General features: G+C 48.0%; 1 protein-coding gene across 4 annotated transcripts in view; it reads left to right on the top strand.

The window, feature by feature from the left end:
- Positions 1–22,979, top strand: part of btbd16 (BTB (POZ) domain containing 16) — a 193,668-nt gene that overhangs the window by 109,634 nt on the left and 61,055 nt on the right. For all 4 annotated transcript variants that reach the window (XM_072479309.1, XM_072479308.1, XM_072479306.1 and 1 more), the window contains one exon: positions 22,296–22,378. In XM_072479309.1, the coding sequence (XP_072335410.1) occupies positions 22,296–22,378 (83 nt within the window). The remainder of the gene's footprint in view (positions 1–22,295; positions 22,379–22,979) is intronic.

Here is a 22,979-nt window from a genome sequence, read left to right as displayed (position 1 = left end):
AATCATTTCAAAGTGTTTGTCCTATTCATTCACGGGTTGTGGGTGTCGCAGTCCATCCTGAATTGCCCTTGAACTGAATGGCTTGTGAGGCCATTTGAGAGGGCAGTTATGAGGTCAGCCATATTGCTGTGAATCTGGAGTTACATGCAGGCCAGACCAGGTAAGGATGGCAGATTTCCTTCCCGAAAGGACATTAGTGAACCAGGTGGGTTTTTAAAACAATCAACGATGGTCATCATTTGATTTTTAACTGCAGATTTTTATTGAATTCAAATTTCAACATCTGGCGTGTTGGAGTTCGAACCCGGGTCTCCAGATCATTATCCTGGATCTCTGGATTACTAGCCCAGTGACAATATCACTATATCATTGCCTCCCCTCGCTCCCTCCCCTGCTAATCAGACCACCCACATTTTACTCCAGTATACCACAAAACAACAGAGGTCCCAGCACTGATACCTGGGGAACACCACTAGCTACATTAGCCCACCATTAGCTACCACTAGCCCACGAGAGTGGGCAGCACAGTAGCACAAGTGGGTAGCACTGTGGCTTCGCAGCGCCAGAGTCCCCGCTGGGTCATTGTCTGTGCGGAGTCTGCACGTTCTCCCCGTGTCTGCGTGGGTTTCCTCCAGGTGCTCTAGTTTCCTCCCACAGTCCAAAGATGTGCAGGTTAGGTGGATTGGCCATGATAAATTACCCTTAGTGATCAAAAAGGTTAGGAAGGGTTATTGGGCTATGAGGATAGGGTGGAAGTGAGGGCTTAAGTGGGCCGAATGGCCTCCTTCTGCACTGTATGTTCTATGTCTATGTCTGCAGATCTCCATTCAGAAAAACACCCTTCCACCACTACCCTGTCTTCTATAACCAAGCCAGTTCTGTATCCATCTAGGCAGCCCACCCCAAATCCCATGTGATTTTAGTTTTTCTACCAGTCTGTGATGTGGGACCATGTCAAATGCCTTACTAATGTCCATGGCCAGGATTCTCCAATCCCGCGGCCAAATTCTGACGCCGGCATGAAAAGCGGAGCCAACCACTCCAGTGTCAACGGTCCCTGATATTGAGGAATGCTCCCCTTCCTAGGGGCTAGGTCAGCGGTGGAGTGGTTCCCGCAGCTCCCACCGGCGCGGAACAGCCAGCGGCAGTTCGCGCTGTGCACTACAGCCAGCATGATTCCGCGCTTGCGTGGAACGGCTAGTGTGATTCTGTGAATGCGAGTGGGTTCCCTTCTCCGTACCGGCCCCCGGGGAATATGGTGGAGCCCTACAGGGGCCCAGCGTGGAGGAACATAGGCCCCCACGGAACCAGCCTGCCTGCCGATCGGTAGGCCCCGATCGCGGGCCAGGCCACCGTGGGGGGTATCGGATTCCCCCGCCCGCTCCCCCCCTTCCAGGACGGCCCCTGCAGACACACCTTCCAGGTCCCGCCGTGTGGGACCTGAGTAACCCAAACTTGGCGGCCACTCGGTGAATCGCCGGGGGGGGGGGGGGGCGCTTTCAACTACCTCCGAAACTGACGCGGCGCCGATCCGACGGGAGCCCGAGAATCGGCTCCGAAGAATAGGTAAGCCGGCGTCGAGGCGGGGGGGCGTGATTCTCACGGCCCCCCGGGGATTCTCCGACCCGGCGCGGGGTTGGAGAATCCCGGCTCATATAAGTTACATCCATAGCCTTCCCTCATCAATTTGTTACCTCTTCAAAAAACCCATTCAAGCTGGTGAGACATGACCTTCCCCATAAAAAACCATATTGCGTGACACTAACTAGTCCATTTTCCTCCAAATGTGCAAATATTCTGTCCCTCAGTATCTTTTCCAAAGGCTTCCCCACCACTGATATCAGACTCACCGCCCTATAATTTGCTGGATTATCCCTGCTGCCTTCCTTAAACAAGGGAATAACATTGGCTATTCTCCAGTCCTCTAGAACCTCACCTGTGGTTAAAGAAGACATGAAGATAGCTGTTAAGGCCCCAGCTATTTCTCCTCTTGCCTCCTGCAGTAACTTGGGATTATCCCATTCGGCTCCTGGGACTGGTCTACCTTAATAGAATTTACGATACTCAACACTTCCTCCTTCGATACATTGACGTTCTCAAGAGCGTTCACGCATCTATCCCTGACCTCAACATCTGGCATGTCGTTCTCCCTGGTGAATACTGATACAAAGTACTCATTAAAGATTTCACCCACTTCCTATTCCACACATAACTTCCCTCCATTGTACTTGAGTGGGCCTACTCTTTCTCTTGCTCTAATATATGCATAAAAAGCCTTGGGATTCTCCTTGACCACGTTTGCTAATGACATTTCATGGCCCCTTTTAGCCCTCCTAATTCCACATTTAAGTTCCTTCCTACTTTCACTGGACTACTTTCAAGGCCTTTGTCAGTTTTTAGATGCCTAGACCTTCCTTTTGACTAAGCTTACAATTTCCCTTGTCATCCATGGTTCCCGAATCCTGCCATTTCTATTCTTCATTTTTGCGGGGACATGCCTGCCCTGGCCTTTAAAAGTCTCCCACATGTCAGACGTGGATTTGCCCTCAAATAGCCGCTCCCAGTCCACATTCCCCAGTTGCTATCTAATTTGAATGTAATTGGTCTTCGCCCAATTAAGCAACCTCACCCGCCGGCCACTCTTGTCCTTATTCATGACTACCCAAAATCTTATGGGCACGATCTTCCCAAAAGGGAACAAAGTCCCTGAGCGAGCGTGTTTAGCCACGTGTTTGCTGACATTCTTGCTGAGAAACACATGGCTATTCAACACGACTCGCGTTGAATAAGGGGCCTAAACAAGGAACACGTGGCTGAGGCCGCAGATAGCCTCGTTTTTTTACAACTGTGCTGTTTGTAGTATATATAAATAATCTGGAAGAAAATGTGGGGTGGGCCTGGTGAATTCCTCCCTGTATTTTGTGTCCGGATGCACAGAGCCATTGAATATGCAGGCAGGCAGTCTCCTTTCCAAGCTTCTGATAATGTTGATGTAAAACTGGCAGCAAGGAATTTGTGAGAGCAATGACTCGACCTGTGAGTTTTCCTCTCCTCTGCGTTAATGTTCACGGGCTCCATTTACCATAATCCCATGATGGGAAAATGGAGATTGAGAATTCAGAATGTGAAGGATTGTGGATATGATACCTTGACCTTGCACTTCCTTGCACATTGCATTGGTAATATAGTGTGACTCATCTAGCTGCCTCAATCTAATCATTTGCAATTATATCATATTTTTAGAATCTAAATGCCAAATTAGTGTAAGCTTTTGTTCATTGATGAAGAAATGTTGAGCAATTTTCAACCTTGTTATTTGTAAAATGCAGACCACAATAGCTTGTTCATTAAAAAAGCATGAACCATAAAACTCATGTTGAAATGACTGTGGAGTAGGAAAAGTGATTGAGCTCTGACTCATCGGCCAAAAGAATGAGACATTTCTCGCATATGATTAGCATTTCATTTTTGATACAGAGAATGATATTTAAATCTTGCCTGTCTGCATTTAATGCTATTGTTTTTTTATTAAATATCGCCCATCTTTGGCAAGATGATTACCAGTGCTTATAGATCCGGTAAGTGTTCTCAACGTTCTGTGTTCATTCTTCTGTTTTGAACGTGGGGCATAATCTCATTTGCCTTGACTTTCAGAAAGTTAAGTTAAACATGAAGTGCTCCAACACAAGTTAAGCCCCCAAAAATACTTGCATGTGAGTTGAATTGGCTATAAAAGATTTTTTAAAAAAGCAAGTTGCAAGTTAGCAGAATTATGTTGTCCTGTGAAAACATATTGATTTGATCAACGATGGGGTAATTACTGTTTCTGAGTTTCTGATTTATGTAAAAATAACCTGAGTTCAGAAACCCCTATGAAGTTGTCAAATTCTCAGTGATAGCAAGCTAGACAGGGCAGCACAGTTTGATGAAGCAGCCAAGCAAGCACAGAACAACTTAGATAGGTTATGCATGTGAGCAGAATTGTAACAGATGAAACACATTTCAGAAAAGTGCAAAATCCTGCACATTTGAATAAAAATGTGGAGCCAACTTAATGAATGGTGTCGAAGGGACAGGTAATAAAAATCTAATAACGGCAGTAGACTTAATTCTGACCACTGTGGAACATCAATTAACAAGATGAACAAATTGCTAGGTTTATATTGGTATTTCCCTCTGAAACTGGGCAGGTCAAACCTTCTGCATTCAGTTTTAACTTTAATTTTGGATTTCAAATTTAAACTTAAAATGTTAACTTTTGCAATAGTACATAAGGGCAATGCATAAGCCTCATCCAATTTCCTTTTCTATTGAAGTCAGATGATTGCGTTATGAGAATGTTAGAGAAATTGGGACGCTCAGTCTTAAAAGTAAGCAAATGAGACTGAACCTCAGAGGCATACAACATACCAGACTGAAAAGAAAGGTTAATCTAATTCATTATTACAAGTTAAGCCTGGCTGGCAGTGCCAAAGAACGTGGGTGCCAGGGGGAGTGCCAGGGTACCACCCTGCCCTGTCCCCGACCACCCAGAGGTCTCTAATGGCAAGGGAGACCCCGAGGTTCAGTCATACCTGGTCCATGCTTGTGGAAACTGCGTTGCAGTTTAATGTAAGCCTACTTGTGACAATAAAGATTATTGTTATTAAACGGTGCCTGGTTGAGGACTCGCAGGCGCAGCCATTGACCACCGGGCACCGGGTGAAAGTGGCATTCAGGTATACAAATGAGCCAATGGCTCATTTAAATAGGCTGATCTAGATCACACCGTGCACCGGTTTGGGGTTCTTGTGGGATTCATTATTACAAGTTAAGCCTGGCCGGCAGTGCCAAAGAACGTGGGTACCACCCTGCCCTGTCCCCGACCACCCAGGGGTCTCTAATGGCCTGCGAGACCTCAAGGTTCAGTCATGCCTGGTCCATGCTTGTGGAAACTCCATTGCAGTTTTAATGTAAGCCTACTTGTGACAATAAAGATTATTGTTAATCACCAGACGGTGCCTGGTCGTGGACTCGCAGGGCAGCTGTTGACCACCTTTATTTGGAAAGATCATAGATCATAGAATTTACAGTGCAGAAGGAGGCCATTCGGCCCATCGAGTCTGCACCGGCTCTTGGAAAGAGCACCCTACCCAAGGTCAACACCGCCACCCTATCCCCATAACCCCATAACCCAGTAACCCCACCCAACACTAAGGGCAATTTTGGACACTAAGGGCAATTTATCATGGCCAATCCACCTAACCCGCACATCTTTGGACTGTGGGAGGAAACCGGAGCACCCGGAGGAAACCCACGCACACACGGGGAGGATGTGCAGACTCCGCACAGACAGTGACCCAAGCCGGAATCAAACCTGGGACCCTGGAGCTGTGAGGCAATTGTGCTATCCACAAGGCTACCGTGCTGCCCTGATCATCTGGTGCTCCAGATGAATTGTGAGAACCTGCATGGTAAGGCAGCCATGTTGGTCTCCCTATTTAAATCTTTAAGTGCTGTCTGCTCGCTTCCAGTGACGGCCATGGAGTGAGTGTTGCACATTTGGTGGCTCCACCTCGAGGTGGAATTGCTTGGCCCATTTTCACCCAATTTAAGGGGTGTTTGCTAACGTGAGGTGCATGAGCACTGAGAAATAGTCATCCTCCATCGGTGGGGCTGGTTTATGACATACCAGACGAGGAGTGTAACAAGTAAGAGAAGCAGCCTGGCCGACTGGTTATTTGAGGTGTAACAGAGGAACAGGTGGCGGACGGCTGCCCATCCAGAGGTCTACTGAGCAACTGGTGGACTTTTTGAATGCTAAGTACCAGCAGCAGAGGCAGGAGGTTTCGGATACCTGGCGAAGGTGGTGGAGCAGCTTAGGGCAACTATCGAGGATCAGGGTCTGGTGCTCCAGACGGTGGGGGAGGCAGAGAAGATCTGGTGCTCGTAGCGGTGAGCCAGAAGAGGTGGAGGGAGAAGGTGGAGGACCTGGAGAATCATCCCAGGAGGGGGAATCTCCGGATAGTGGGGCTGCGTGAAGAGATTAAGGGACCGCAGACCATAGAGTATGTGGCGAATATGTTCAAGAAGTTGGTGGGGTAGGGGGGTCTTTATTCATGAGGGCGATGGGAGTGGGGGGGGCGGCGCTGACATGAGTGGAGTTGGTGTGGCGCAGTTGGTTAATGGGAGATGGCAGTGGATATCTTGGGGCAGGTGAGCAAGGCGTAGACCTGGGGGAGCTGGTTAAAGGAGAGCTATGGCTGATCGGCGAGGGGAGGGTGAAGCGCCCCCCGACCCTGTTGGTTATGTGGAAATTTGGAGTTTGAATGGCCCGGTTAAAAGGTCTCGCGTTTTTGTGCATTTAATGGATTTGAAGGCGGATGTTGCACTTCTTCAGGAGACGCAACTGAAGCTGGGGGACCAGACGAGGCTGAGGAAAGGTTGGGTGGGGCAGTTGTTCTACTCGGAGTTGGATACAAAGACGAGGGGAGTGGCGGTGCTGATCAATAAGAGGTTGGCTTTTGAGGTGGGAAGTATTTTAAATGACCCTGGAGTAGGTTTGTGATGGTGAGTGGGAAGCTGGAAGAGATGCCGGTGGTGCTCGTGAATGTATATTCCCCGGGGGCAGCATGGTGGTGCTGCGGGTTAGCACTGCGGCCTCACGGCGCCGAGGTCCAAGGTTCGATCCCGGCTCTGGGTCACTGTCTGTGTGAAGTTTGCACATTCTCCCTGTGTTTGCGGGGGTCTCGCCCCCACAACCCAAAAGATGTGCAAGCTAGGTAGATTGGCCACACTAACTTGCCTCGTAATTGGAAAAAAATGAATTGGGTACTCTAAATTTATTTTTTAAAAGTGAATGTACATGCCCCAAATTGGGACAATGTGGATTTTCTGAGGTTTGCTTTGGCAAAGGTTTCGGACCTGGACACCCACCAGCTGAATATGAGGGGAGATTTTAATATAGTGCTGGATCCTAGGTTGGACCAGTCATGCCCTAGGCCCCTGAAGGTTTCAGCTATGGCAAAGGAGCTGTTGGGGTTTATGGAACAAATGGTAGTGAGGGGGAGGCATAGCAGCTTGAGAGGCCACGGGTGAAGGAGTTTTCATATTTCTCGCATGTGCAGGTGGTGTACCCCGGATTGATTTCTTTATCTTCGATAAGGCACTGTTGGCATTGGTGGTTGGATCGGAGTATCCGGCGATTGTGGCCTCTGACTACATGTTGCTTTGTATGGACTTGCCTGTGTCGAAGGGTGAGCCTCAGCGGCCACAGTGCAGGTTGGATGTGGGATTGTTGGTGGATAAGGGTTTCTTTTGAAAGCGTAAAGGTGGCCATCCAGAATTATGTGGAGCATAATAAGACGGGGGAGGTTTCTGCCTCCACGTTGTGGGATACGTTGAAGGCGGTGGTAAGGGGAGGAATTTATATTGATTTGGGCGCACAGAGAGAAGATGGAATGGACTGAGAGATTGAGATTGGTGGAGGACATTCTGAGGGTGGATTGGAGATATTCGGTGGCACCTGAGGAGGCGTTGCCAAAGGAGAGACAGGGGCTCCAGAAGGAGTTTGGGTTAATGTTCACGGAAATGGCTGTGTGGCAATTGCTTAGAGCAAGGGGCAGTATTGAGTATGGGGAGAAAGCCAGCAGGATGCTTGTGCACCAGTTGAGGAGGCAGGCGATGGTGAGGGAAATTGGGAGGGTGAGATGCGATAGGGGCTGGTGGTATCGTGGCCTAAGGGAGTGAGGCTTTTTACTGGAGATTGTATAATTCTGGTGAGGGATGAAGCAGTTTTTAGACGGTTTGAGTTTCCGAGGGTTGAGGAGGCAGAAGTGCAGGGGCAGGAGACCCCGATCAGGCTGAAAGAGATGATGGATTGCCTGGGGTTGATGCAAGCGGGCAAGGCCCTGGGTCGGATGGGTTCCCAGTCAAGTTCTATAAGAAGTTTCGGTTGGAACTGGGGCCCCTGCTAGTGGAGATGTATAATGAGTCAATGGTAGAGGGAAACTTTGCCCCACGCTGTCTGAGGCTTCAATATCGCTCATTTTAAAGAAGTACAAGCCCAATCTCGCTACTGAATGTAGATGTTACCGAAGGTGCTGGCGACTTGGATAGAGGATTGTGTGCCGGGGGTGGCGGGTGAGGGCCAGATGGAGTTTGTGAAAGGGCAACAGTTTTCAGCGAATGAAAATGAAAATGCACGGAGGTTGCTTAATGTTATAATGATGCCCTCAGAGGGCCGAAAAGAGAAGATGGTTGTGGCGATGACGCAGAGAAGGTGTTCGACTGGGTCAATTGGGCATATTTGTTTGAGGTGTTGGGTGGTTCGGATTTGGGCAGGGGTATGTGGATTGGGTTCAATTGCTGTATAAGGCACCTTAGGTGAGTGTTCGGCCGAACAAGGTTAGTTGGGATTATTTTGGGTTGCAGGGCTGTCCGCTCTCTTTGCCCTGGTGACTGAGCCACTGGCAATGGTGTTGAGAGGTTTGAGGAAGTGGAGAGGTATTGAGCGGGTGGGATTTTCATGGACAATGTGTGAATAAATAGTCCTCTTTATTTAACACATATAAAGCATGCTGCTGGTTATTCAAATTGTTCACACACTTGGGGGTTAAGAAACACACACTTCTTCTTCCTTATCAAAACACATTGATTACATACCCCCGCTCAAATCGTGAATTGAAATTGGCTCAAAATTGGGATTATTGCCGGATGGCAGACTTGCCGCATGTCTCCAGTCCCGCCCCGCCAGCCCAAACAGTCTTCCCATTCAGAGCAGGCACAAAGCCTATAATAATGCAAAACCCTTTGTTGTAATATCATTTGCAGGCTTGACCCCAATGCTAAGCCCTCCTGCTATGCTCCTGGTGCAGATCTTAACAAGCACAGTTTTGGTGCGATGGACCTCGAGGGCAGTTGCGGTGGTAAATCCATTGTCCATGTGCTCCTCTGCCACTGTGTCGCAGAGGAAATGTCCTCCAAGGGTTCTGGGAGTTGGGTGAGCTCATGCTGGGGGTAAAGGGATGGACTGCCCTGGCAAACCTGAAGATCACTCATGGTGATTCCAAACACGTCTCTGATCAAAATTTTCATCCTGTCTGTGTACTGTGAAAACTTTGAAATGGCCTGCTCACTTTGAACGGCTTTGCTTGACAGCTGATGAGTAAATCAAACAGTTCATTGCAGATAGCAAATCAGGAAACCTCAAGTTCATTTTCTCCACATCTGCTCACTCAGTCCCATGTTTCTAACACTATAGTTTTTTTCAAGTCTGAGTCTTCCTAGAATGCTCACAACTGTTGAAAAGCTTTGAAATCCCCTGAGAGCCTTTGAATGCTTTGTTTTCCTTCAATTGCATGGTCTAGTATCTTTTAAGTGGCCTTTGATTGACAGCTTAATGTTTTTTACATAGCAAGCTGGAGCTTTATTGTTTATCTTTCCCTTCACCATTGAGTGCATCTGAAGAACCCCTCATTGATCCTAATCTCAATGCTTATAAACACCCAAACACAACACTGTGATAGGAAAAGGGGAACTGGAAGCAGAACTGGTTAGCATTTTGAAGTTGCCTGCAGCTGTCAATCAGAACAAGAATGTTTATAAACATCACAATTACGATCAATGGGGAGGGGGGTACTTCAGGTACATTCAAGCGTGAAGGAAAAGATAAATAAACAAACCGTCAGGCCAGGGTGTCAGTGCCAAGGTGCTGAGGGCTGTACACCTTTAATAATGCCAACAGGGAAGGGGGAGGAGCCTGAAGGAGTGGGGCTGAGGAGTGTGGCTGCTGGAGGAGTCAGGTCACCCTCATCTCTGCGTGATGTAGAGAGTGGAGGATTTCCCTCTTTTCTTAAGGGTAGAGGTACTCCTCTTGTCAGCTGGTGTGGAGGATGGGGGGGGGGGTGGTTTGGGCTGTCTCTGGACACTGGGATCAGGACGCCTTTTAAAAAGGGCGAGCCAAAATCGGTAAGTGCAGACTGGCTGGTGTGCTACTCGATATGAATACATTAACATAATATAGGTAAGGGAATCCCAACCACGTGAACTCCTAGTGCCAGCGGAAACCATTGCAATTTTCCCGCTGGCGGGAGCACTTCGTTTTGAAATGGGTTTCAGTTCTCCCGCATCCCTGTCCATAACAATGTTCTATGTCAGAAAAAACTTGACATGATCCTTGTGAAACAAGGAAGAGGTCGGAAGGAAAGGAATGAAAACATAAACAAATAAATGATGATACAGCAGCAGAACATCAATTGTGACTGACAGCTAAGTTTTCAAATACAAAGTAAAGAGTTGAGGAAAGTTTTTTTTCTATCCTAACTTTTTCTGATAAGAATAGTAACAGCTGGATAACAGCATGGGAAATAATGTTATTTTACATAAATTCTGATGTGTTATAATATAAGAAATTGAGAGAGAATGATATACATAAATATACACACTTACTGGTTGGTGTGTGTTGATCAGAAAATTTTTATATTTTAGCTCATGGTACATCAGAAGTACATGATTTCTGTTAGGTATGATTATGAACGGTTAATGAGATAACAGATGCAATCACTTTGAGTATACACTTTTGGTTCTGAAAGCTGATTTTACAAACAAAACTTCAGGCATTTGTATTTTGTAAAATTAAGTGGGGAAAGAAAGAGGAGCCAGTTTGAAATAGTCGGAGATCAAATGGTGTGGCCAAAGTTATTTGTTATCAAAAAGCACAGCTGCCCTTGAATACAAATGTTCTTCTGGCAAAAAAGCACAATATTAAAGTGAGAGGCTATTTCTGTGGTTGCACATTTTTGACAAAGTTTTGGCTAGCAATGTAAAAATGATATCAGAACTGAATCCTCTGGAGTTGGTCATTTTGTCAACTGTTTTCAGAATAAAAGTTGAAACGATTGTCCTTGAATTGTAATGTTCAGTACCTGCCCAGCTCAGGTGTTTTATTTACTGTAAAATAATAAATTACAGTGTCCATATTATTGTAGCAGTAATTTGTTTCCCACAATTGTCAAGTTAATTCTGAAATTGCTAAACTTCTAGTTGTCTATGGTTTTATAGGTGCCTTTTGTGGCACCTTGAGATAAAGGCCATCATTCCATTAGCCTTTTTGATTCCATTTTTCACCTGTGCCCCTTTGTGAATGAGCAAGCTCTGTTCTTCAGACCTCTTGTTGATTATGTCAGGGATACCTCTCCGGACACTTAGCAGGCCGGCATGCATGGACATCTGTTACACCAGAAAGCCCTAGCATCAATTAGCATATTTAAGAAAGCACAATGCTCAGTACATTGCAACAATAAATCAGTGAATAGTTCCTTGATTGCAGCATGCTAGCCTGCAGCAAGAACAAAGGAAAAGAGCTGAGGCCACAAAAGAACATAAATGGAAATGCAAACCTCTTTCCACAACAGTTGAACAAAGATCAGTCGAGTCTTGTTCAACTTCCAACACAAGTTGTCCTTTGTATTTGTTGTTCTAAATATGCCGACATCATCGCAGAATGATTTTGCTGACTCATTATTCCTAACCAAAGTATTAAATTAGACAACATCCCCGGTAGTGATGGTTGCATCTTGGAGAGCAAAGATAATTCAACTGTACAGAATCAGGGGCGTCATTCTCCGACCCCCCCGCCGGGTCGGAGAATGGCCGTTGGCCGCCGTGAATCCCGCCCCCGCCCCTGCCGAAGTCTCCGCTCCCGGAGATTGGGCGGGGGCGGGAATCCGGCCGCGCCGGTTGGCGGGACCCCCCGCTGGATTCTCCGGCCCGGATGGGCCGAAGTCCCGCCCAGGAATTGCCTGTCCCGCCGACGTAAATCAAACCTGGTATTTACCGGCGGGACCAGGCGGAGTGGGCGGGCTCCGGGGTCCTGGGGGGGGGGGCGCGGGACGATCTGACCCCGGGGGGTGCCCCCACGGTGGCCTGGCCCGCGATCGGGGCCCACCGATCCGCGGTCGGGCCTGTGCCGTGGGGGCACTCTTTCCCTTCCGCCTCCGCCACGGTCTCCACCATGGCGGAGGCGGAAGTGACTCTCCCCACTGCGCATGCGCGGGAAACTGACAGCGGCCGCTGACGCTCCCGCGCATGCGCTGGGAAACTGACAGCGGCCGCTGACGCTCCCGCGCATGCGCCGCATTTCCGCACCAGCTGGCGGGGCAACAAACGCCATTTCCGCCAGCTGGCGGGGCGGAAATCCCTCCGGCGTCGGCCTAGCCCCTCAATGTTGGGGCTAGGCCGCCAAAGATGCGGAGACTTACGCACCTTTTTGCCGGCGCGATGCCCGTCTGATTTGCGCCGGCTTTGGCGCCAGTCGGCGGGCATCCCGCCGTTGGGGGAGAATTTCGCCCCAGATACGCAGGTGCCTGGGGCCAAGTTAAACTAATTATACCCGTAGAATGATTCACAGCATGATTACTTTGTAAATATTGTTTAAGTGTTCTTACTTAGAGTGAAGTGATGCTTTATTAAGTTTGGCTTCTTGCTTTAGCTTTTTCAAGGGCTGCTCTCATGGATGTTTCAATGTTGAAGCACTGTTCTCTTTCATTTTAAGTCAGCCATCGTGCCATGGCAATATTATGGGTGAGACTATATTTGTCATAGCAATGTAGTAAATCTCCCAAAAGGAATGCTTGCGTTCGACATTTGACTTGCCTCAGCAGATAAAGTACATTTTCAAAAGTTTAAATATTCTCTTCACAAGAATGACATTCAATGTTTTTATTTAAAAATATTTTTATTTAAGTTTTGCATTCTTACACTATGCATAAAGATAGATGCAACAGTTACAGTTTACTTGTTGTTCCTTTTCAACACCCCCCCCCCCCCCCAAACCCTATACGTTGTTGGCTTCGAACAGGTCTTGGAACAGGTTGGTGAATGGCCCCCCACTTTGTGGAAGCCACCTTTAGACCCTCGGATGGTGTTCTTGATCTCCTCCAGATGGAGAAATTCCAATAGATCTGCCAGCCAGCCTGCAGCTGTGGATGGTGCTGCTGATTACTAGCTGAGCAGGATTCTCCGGCGTGCCATTAGGGAAGCAAAAGCAAGGGCACAGCCCTCTTCCCCATATGTAGGTCTGGCTAGTCCGATACCCCAAAGACTGCCACGCTCGGGCACGCCTCCACCTTCACCCCCACAACCTTGAACATTGCCTCGAAGAAAGCAGTCCAGAACCCGACATGTCTGGGGAATACCCAGACCATGCGGACGTGGTTGGCCGGGCCTCCCTGGAATCATTCACATTTTTCCTCCAACTCCGGGAAGAACCTGCTCATTCGGGTTCTTGTCAGGTGTGCTCTGTGCAGTGCACCACTTTTTACTTTTAGCTGCATGAGGCTTAGCCTTGCGCAGGAGGCGGTGGCCCTGTTCAGTGCTTCGCTCCAGAGTCCCCACCTACTTCCGCCCATTTCCCCTTGTTTTGTCCACATTGAGCGAGTCCTTTCTAACAGTCGTCCGTATATGTCCCCGCAGATCCTCTTTCCCAGACTGTCCATGTCAAGTAACTCCTCCAACATTGTGTCTCCTGGGGCCCTTAGCTACTTTGTCGTCTCATTACGGAGAACATTTTTGACTTGCAGATGTCAGAGTTCCTGTCCGTTTGGTAGTTCCAGTCTCTCCGTCAGCTCTTCTAGGGTCGCTAGTCTGTCCCCCGTGTAAAAGTCCCTAACCATCAGTATCCCCCTGACCTGTCAACGCTTCTTAAAGGTGGCGTCTAGCATGGCTGGTGGAAACCTGTGGTTCCCACAGACCATGGTGGACACTTCGGCCAGATCAAAGTGCTGCCTCATTTGGTTCTCAGTCGAATGTCGAATGCAAGCATTCCTTTCTCAGTGTTGCTACTACCACTGGGCTGGTTGAGTGTTTTGCTGGCGGGGATGGGAGTGCTGTTGCGGTGAGGGCCCGGAGGGTCATTCCAGTATAGGAGCACTCCTCCATCCTCACCCATTCCATGTTTGGTTCCTTCGCCCATCCCCTTACTCTCTCGGCCGTGGCTGCCCAGTGGTATTGTTGGAAGTTCGGAAGGTTGGCTACACACGGGTACGAGGCAGGGATGCCTGCTGTTGCCGTTGCGATTTGCGCTGGCCATAGAGCCATTGGCGATGGCTCTTAGGGGGTTGGCGGAGTGATGGGGGATTACGAGGGGACAGAGGGAGTATCGGGCGCCGCTTTATGCCAATGACCTCTTGCTGTATGTTTCAGATTCGTTGGAGAATATGGGAAGGATTGTGGGTCTGCTGGGGAGGTTTGGAGGGTTCTCAGGGTTCAAACTGAATGTAGGGAAAAGCAAGGTTTTCCCGGCGAATGAGCTGGGACAGCGAGCTAATTTAGGGAGATGCCGTTTCCGGTAGCGAGGGATAGGTTTAGGTATTTGGGGATTCAGGTAGCGAAGGAATGATGGGGCTCCATAAGTGGAACTTAACGAAGCTGGTGGAGGAGGCCAGGGAGGATCCTAAGAGGTGGGATACCCTTAACGTTGGCCGGGATGGTCCAGGTGGTGAAAATGAATATTCTGCCGAGGTTCTGGTTTATTTTTCAGGCTCTCCCGATCTTCATACCAAAGGCCTTATTTCGGAAATTGGACACGATCATTTTGGACTTTGTATGGACAGGGAACGTGCCGAGGGTTGGGAGGACCCTGCTACAGAGGCAGAAGGGGTGGGGGGGGGGGGTTGGCATTGCCAAACATGCTTCATTATTATTGGGTGGAGAATGTGGACAAGGTGCGGCAGTGGTGGGAAGGAGAAGGGGTAGAGTGGGTTATCTTGTAGAGTGGAATCTTGTAAGGGATCTAGTTTGAGGGCTATAGTGACGGCAGCTTTGCCAGTGGCTCTGAGTAGGTATTCAGGGAGCCCGGTGGTGCAGTCCACAGTGAAGATATGGAATCAGTTGAGGAGGCATTTCTCCCCTAATCACAACTTTCAGTGCCTCCCAGAACGTAGAAGGTGAGACCTCCCCGATCCGGTTGTTCGTAGCATACTCAAAAATGGCCTGTGATGTTTTCGGTCAGAAGATCTGTCAGCCAAGAGGGTCATAACCAACCTCCATATGGGTTTTAGGCACAGTCTGTAATCTATGTAATCTGGAGCGTGGTCAGAGATTACGATCGTGGAGTATTCCGCTCTGGCTATTTCTGGAAGCCCCAATTTCTCCCCTACAAAGACGTCGATCCTTGTGGACTGGTGAGAAGAACGAGAATTACTTCTCACCTGGGTGCAGGAACCACAATTGGTCCAATACCCCGATCTGCTCCATGTTCCAAGTTCCCTCGCCATGCCTGCTGTTTTCCCCTTTCTGGGGTTTGATCTGTCTGTCAGTGGGTCCTATGCACAGTTAAAATCCCCTCCCCCATGATCAATTGGTGCCTATCTATGTCAGGGATTTCTGGCATAGTGTTCTTTATAAATTCCGTGTCGTCCCAGTTGGGCGCATAGACATTAACCAGGACTATTGGTGCCCCATCTAAGACACCACTGACCATGACGTACTGTCCCCTTTGGTCTGTAACCGTCTTTGTCACCGTGAACACCATCCTCTTGCTTATCAGGATTGCTACCCCCAGCTCTAGTCCCATAGCAGGAATGGTGGGCCTGTCCCACCCAGCCCTTCTTTACCCACAGTCAGTCCTTCTCCCTCAGGTGCATCACTTGGAACAAAGAACAAAGAACAAAGAACAAAGAAAAGTACAGCACAGGAACAGGCCCTTCAGCCCTCCAGGCCCGTGCCGACCATGCTGCCCAACGAAACTACAATCGTCTACACTTCCTGGGTCCGTATCCCTCTATTCCCATCCTATTCATGTATTTGTCAAGATGCCCCTTAAATGTCACTATCATCCCTGCTTCCACCACCTCCTCCGGCAGCGGGTTCCAGGCACCCATTACGCTTGTGTAAAAAACTTGCCTCGTACATCTACTCTAAACCTTGCCCCTCGCACCTTAATCCTATGCCCCCTAGTAATTGACCCCTCTACCCCGGGGAAAAGCCTCTGACTATCCACTCTGTCTATGCCCCTCATAATTTTGTAGACCTCTATCAGGTCGCCCCTCAACCTCCGTCGTTCCAGTGAGAACAAACCGAGTTTATTCAACCGCTCCTCATAGCTAATGCCCTCCATACCAGGCAGCATCCTGGTAAATCTAAAGACTATGTCGGCTTTCATACTTTTCAGGTGGGCGAAGACTCTGGATCTTTTCACTGGGCCGTTAAATCCCCTAACGTTCCAGGTGATAATCCTGGTGGAGGGTTTATGATTCCCCCCCAACCCCCACACACACACTTCCTGCCGGATCAACCATACTTGCCCGCTGGATGCGCACCTGCACTCTGGGGTTTCCCTTTGTTGGGGGTCCATCGAAAATGCCCGCGGTCACCATTCTCACCATGAGGCTGTGCCCCTGCGCTCCGGGATTTCCCTTTGTCCAGGGGCCACCCAACATGGCCACCAACTGTGTGTACACCATGTGGGTGAGCCCCTGCATTCCAGAGTTTCCCTTTGTTCAGGGACCCTCCAAAGTAGTTGCTTACGTTGCCATCATGTTCCATCTTCCCGACCTGACCTGCTGAAGCCAGTCTAGAACCCTTCCCTTCCTTATCGTTATATTTCCCCCCGTGGTCCTGATTCCCCCTCTATCCCCTTCTCTGCCTTCCCCCCCTTCCTATTTGCCCTCCTACTTCTGTCCCCCATCCCTGTGTTCGCCCCCCCCCCCCCACGTGCCAGGCGCTCCCTCACCGCGGCTCCCCTCTCATGCTTCTTAGCACAAGCTTTCCCCGCTTGTGTGGTGGTCCCCCATTCCGGGGTTGCTCTGACCCCCTCCTACGCCGGTACGTTGCTGTCCTCTCTGTCACCTCCTCAGCCTCCCCTGCGCTTTGCTGCCCTTGCCTCTGCCTTCCTATGAGCACGTTCTCTTACTCATAGCGAGGCAGTGCAGTCCCGGGTCCATCACTGATCTCCCTGCGTCTTCCTCACCGCTGCCTTGTTTGCCTTTTGTCCAGTCCATTCGTATGAACAACTCGTCAGCCTCTGCCGGGGTGGTAAAATCATCTTCCTTATTCTGGTATGTCACCCAGAGCCTGGCTGGGAATAATATCCCAAATTTAACATTCTTTTTGTACAGGGCCGACTTCGTGTGGTTGAATTCGGCCCTGTGCTTTGCCAGGTCTGCCCCAATGTCCTGGTATACCCTTACCCTGTGTACCTCCCAACTGCTTGCTTTTGTCTGCTGAGTCCAGTGCAGGATTCTCTCCTGGTCCTGGTAACTGTGCAGTTTGGCTATTAACGCCTTCGCCTGCTCCCCGGCCTTGTGCTTTGGTCGGAGAGACCTGTGGCCCTGTTGATCTCCGGCTGCTTGGGGGAGCTGTTCCTTCCAACCACGTTGCCCAGCATCTGGACCACATAGCCAGTTGGGTCACTGCCCTCAATCCTCTCTGACAGGTCCACTATTTGAATATTCCGCAGCCTGGATCGGTTCTTTTGGTCCTCGACCTTCCCTTTCAGGCTCCTTTGGGTCTCCATTGTTGTTTTGTTCCTGGGCTGTGAGTGTCGCTTGCTCTATCAGCATTTATTGCCCATCCCTAATTGCCCTTGAGGGGCAGTTAAGAGTCAACCACATTGCTGTGGATCTGGAGTTACATGTAGGCCAGACTAGGTAAGTACAGCAGATTTCCTTCCCTAAAGGGCATTTGTGAACCAGATTGGTTTTTACGACAATCCACAATGGTTTCATGGTCATTACAACAATCCAGAATGGTTTCATGGTCCTCACTAAACTTTGAATTCCAGATTTCTATTGAATTTAAATTTCACCAGCTGCCGTGGCAGGATTTGAACCTGGGACCCCAGAGCAGTATTCTGGGTTGCTGAATGACTAATCCAGTGACAATACCACCATGCCACCGCCTCGAGCTGCTGCTACCTCGTATACTTTTCTTCTTCTTTGTCTTTGTAGGTGAGGAGATGAATGAGTCTGATTTTCTGAGCTAAATTTGGCCAAAATTGCCTATTTTGCTGTGTCCTGGAGGAGAGCCACCTGATGTGCGACTACTCAGCACATCCCCGTCACCGGAAATCCGACATTCATTGTTGAGCATATGGTGTTCTGATACTTTTTTTACAGGTACCTGAAGTTTTACATTGAAGCTGGTAGCTATGTCCTCAGCCGAAAAATGCTGTTACTTCTGCAAACAACAGGATTGAACATCCACTTTCATGCCTCATGATTTGGCTCTTTATACATTTTTAATAAAGTGAAAATCATCTTGAAGTTATATTGTAGGCAACTTCCAACTTGTAATATTAAGGTGCTGGATCTATCTCTTCATGGAAAATTTTTGGTTGGCATATCCCCACCATTTATAGCATCAACAGAAAAAATGCGATGTAGGAAATACTGAATAGATGAAGAATGATCACCTGTGCAAGATAGCAGAGGAATTAAGCACTCATTAACAATAAGCAGATGAGAAGAAAACTGCAGAAAAAGATAAGAAAAGAAGGCTGTAACTTGCTCGGAGTGATAATTAGCATTGGATTGCACTCTATACCCACTTATCTTCACCAAATATCTTCCGTTGCCTGTCTCACCTGACCCTCCTTAATCGGGTCGGGTGAGATCCAGCCAGCACAGTGCCGAAAGCCGATAGAATCAGAGTGAAGGAGGACACGCCCCATTTTTGACACCACTGGGCACCATAAAACAGGTGAGTTTAAAGGTCCCATTGAAAATAGCAGGCCAGGGAGAAGGTAAGTATCTAAGGCAAGTGGATAGGACTTTTGGGGGTGGGGGGTCAGACATCTGGGGCGAAATTCTCCGGTATCGGCGCGATGTCCGCCGACTGGCGACCAAAACGGCGCAAATCAGTCGGGCATCGTGCCGCCCCAAAGGTGCGGAATGCTCCGCATCTTGGGGGGCCGAGCCCCAACCTTAAGGGGCTAGGCCTGCGCCGGACGAATTTCCGCTGGGCCAGCTGGCGGAAAAGGCCTTTGGTGCCCCGCCAGCTGGCGCGGAAATGACATCTCCGGGCGGTGCATGCACGGGAGCGTTAGCGGCCGCTGATGGCATTCCCGCGCATGCGCAGTGGAGGGAGTCTCTTCCGCCTCCGCCATGGTGGAGACCGTGGCGAAGGCGGAAGGGAAAGAGTGCCCCCACGGCACAGGCCCACCCGCGGATCGGTGGGCCCCAATCACGGGCCAGGCCACCTTGGGGGCACCCCCCCGGGGCCAGATCGCCCACGCCCCCCCCACAGGATCCCGGAGTCCGCCCGCGCTGCTTTGTCCCGCTGGTAAGGTAGGTGGTTTAATCTACGCCGGCGGGACAGGCATTTTAGCGGCGGGACTTCGGCCCATCCGGGCCGGAGAATCGCGGGGAGGGCCCGCCAACCGGCGCGGCATGATTCCCGCCCCCGCCGGTTGCCGAATTCTCCGGCACCAGATATTCGGCGGGGGGTCGGAGAATCTCGCCCCAGGGTTGTGGAGGGGTTGGAATCGGGTGGGGAGGGTCGTTCATCAGAGGGATAGGGCATCAGGTGGGGCATGAACCCGGGTCGCTGGATTACTAGTTCACTGACATTACCACCACATGTATAATTACAAATTTTTTTCCCCTCAAGATCTCCTGATTTTGGTTTACCATACTTAGTAACTTAGATTCGAGGATGTGTGACAGTGTTATTATTCCAATTTTGATTTTCTTTAATCCCCATGGGAAAGCATCTGATCTCCGTTTGCCATTCCCACTTAGAATCCTGGTTGAGAACTCGCCATGCACCATCAGCTCGTCCAGTAAATAATTTTCTTCAAAATGACGTTGAAAAAATAATCAAAAATTTGAACAATGATTGAAATTTTAGTGTATCAAAGGAAAAAAAGATAATGTGGTTCTGGCAATAGAAAGCATACATACTCTTCAGTATTTTAGACAAATACGTCCTGTTTATAAACGCATGCATCTGCTTCCTCGTTGACTCCTTTGGTTCCTTTTAATGCTTGCAGCAATTATTTTTTCAACTTAATTTTAATTCTGTTTTAGCTTCTAGACTTTTTGGGGGATTTTAGATATTTTCTAAAAGTGTTATCATTTAGTTCAAAGCTGACAGCTCGTTCACCGTCTAATTGCCTCACTGTCCGACAACTAAGAACATGCTGCAGGATTAGGATGGAGATCAGTGAAGCACCTCCTTTCAGGGTGTTCCACTTTCACCTTGGGAATATAATGTTTTGTGAACAAGTATACACAGTATATTTCTCTATGTGTATAAATTCAACTGAAAAAATATTGTTGTGCTATCTTTTAGTTGAGGTATCTTTTAGTGGCAAGAATTTGGTGTAGCTCATGCAGCCAGTGCAGCCAGAAAATCTGGTAGCTAGCAGGGGTTTGCACAAGATAGCTAAGTATCTGTAATGCCTCTTGAAGGAATCCCCGTTCACATGTGCACGAAAAGCTTGTCCAAGTGAAGTGATTTGCAAAAGAAGCAAATGTGATGTTAAAAAAAACTTATTCACACAGCAAGTGGTTTGGGTCTGGAATGCACTGCCTGGGCGTATGGTGGAGGCAGGTTCAAATGAGGCATTCAAGATGATTACTTGAATAGAAACAATGGGAACGGGGAAAAGGCAGGGAAATGGCACTAAGTCATGATGCTGGTTTGGAGAGTCGGTGCAGACACAATGGGCCAAATGGCCTCCTTCTGCGCCGGAACAATTCTGTGAAAATCTTCAGCAACAGGATATGCTTCTACAACAAGCCTGTCCCTTGCAGTGCTGCTACCCTATCCTGCACAATCAGAAACAAGGGGCAGAATTCTTTGGTCACCTGGATTCACTTTTCCCACTGGCAGCCACCCACTCACGGGTTTCCGGCAGCGTGCGGTGATTTCAATGGAGAAATCCCATTGACGAGGCGGAAAGATAAAATATTGCTACCAGTGAATGCTGCTCTGCTGAGAAACACGCAGCTCAGGGATCGGAGAATGAATATGTTCCAATACAGTGAGACCAATTTATTCTCCTCGTGTGTGTCATGCGTGATAGATAGGGCGTTCTCCTAAAGTGAGGCTGACGAAACATACACATTAACTAATTCCTAACTTTTGCATTGCCTCGGAAGGGACAATCACCACACTATTGCTTCATGTGACTGCTTCCCTGTGGAATGAGTAAGGTTGCTGGTGCCTGCAGCACAAGCGGCAGATTCCTAGATTTATACCTTTTCTGATGCGGCCCCGGTTAAGAAATAGCCTATTGATTGCTCTTCATTAGCTCTCAGGTTCTCACTTTCGCTGCATCGTTTTCAGCTTGCACTCTCAACAACTTAATGGGCAAGAGTTTTTTTGAGCTAAAAGGAGCAGGGGCAAGTCTACCTGATGCCAGTTGCCATTGGATTTCCTGTTAAAGCAAAAACTTTGGCTCCTTTGAGAATCAACTGTGCAACTCTGCATCGTAATGGAGTGGAGGAGATCAGATTATGCTGGACGGGGTCACCTCATGCCATGCCCTGTTTGCCCACAAATGTTTGCCTAAAAAGTTGTTGGCCGTATGAGTTGATAATGATCAGTTTTTGAAACGGGGCATCTGGGATCTTGACGAACAATGGGGAAAACCCCAATGAGATGAACTGATTAAGAAATAAACTGAGTAGTAAGCTGAATTGGAATGAGTGAATTCAATGGCAAATCAGTTACAGAAAGCGAAATAAAGCGAAGTTACAAAAGATTGGATTAAGAAAAAAAAGACATACTTGCCTTGCTAATTATGAGCCTTTGCTTATTGTGCCTCGTTTTAAGGGCAATTAATTTACAAATGCACCAACCTCATGAAAATCACCAGGGAGTAACGCACAAGGAGCCATTTTCATGCAGCCAATTGCAGAGTGGAGCAAATTGGCCACAAAATTATGGTGATTCATAATTCACAGGCCATCTCTTTTTCACAAGAAGCTGCTACCTGTTTTGTTCATTAATAACGATGAGCATTATTCAGACGCCTTATTTTTCATTAAAATCTGGGCCCTTTGTTTCAGGTTATCTCTATTTGCATTTCAGTGTAATATAAGAGAAAACACAATAGTAAGTCTCACACTAGTCAGAGTGCAAATATGATAATTGCATATTTCCTGTCTGATCTTTTGCCTGGTAAACTATTAATATAGCCACAAAATATCCTTAATTGACCTATTAACATGTATTGCAACACACAAAATTACCTGGAAATTTCATTCCGGAAATGATTCATACTCAGGACTGTTCAAACTTAGCATTAAGTACATATTTGATTATTGATGATGTTCTAAAGACTGACTTCTTTTTCATCCTTTTATTAGCTCGACAGATTGAGGAGCTGCAGCAGATTGATTTGTTACCACGAGACTGGCAATTGTATGTTGTCACCCGCAACTACTACGCTGTGAGTCTTGGTCCTCAAACTGAAACTCTAATTACAGTCAGAAAACTTGAAAAGATCTAGACGACTGATCCATTTGTAATTATTAGAGGTGGCAAGTTCATTTCAGAAATCAATCATTGAGCGTTATCTACTTTGGATTGGCGAAAGACATATTGGAATATTGTCTGAGGTTTCAAAGAGCAAAAGGATTTAGGTGTTCATGTACACAAATGACTAAAAACTAATGCAAAGGTACAAAAAGTATTCTAAAAGATTAATGAAATGTCAGTTTTTGTCGCTAGCCGATTGGAGTTCAAAAGTGTGGAACTAACAATGTGGTTGTGTTAGTATACCGGACCAGACCCCAACATTTGTTAGGACACCAAACAATTTTTTTAAATTTGTAAGACTGTGAGGAAAGGATATTTCACCCCAGGAGGGATGATCCTGACCAATAGGTATCTTTTATATTAAACTTTAATTGGAATACAGAATTAACCACATTAACATCAAAGAAAATAGCTTTGCCATTATCAGTTAAACAGTTCTTAAATATAAGGCAAAACTTAAACTTACTATCTGTACCTGCTACTGACTCCAATTAAGCAACCCAATACAGATC

Source organism: Scyliorhinus torazame, chromosome 16, assembly GCF_047496885.1.
Source record: "Scyliorhinus torazame isolate Kashiwa2021f chromosome 16, sScyTor2.1, whole genome shotgun sequence".
Lineage (NCBI taxonomy): Eukaryota > Metazoa > Chordata > Chondrichthyes > Carcharhiniformes > Scyliorhinidae > Scyliorhinus > Scyliorhinus torazame.
This window is presented reverse-complemented; position numbering and strand designations above follow the sequence as displayed.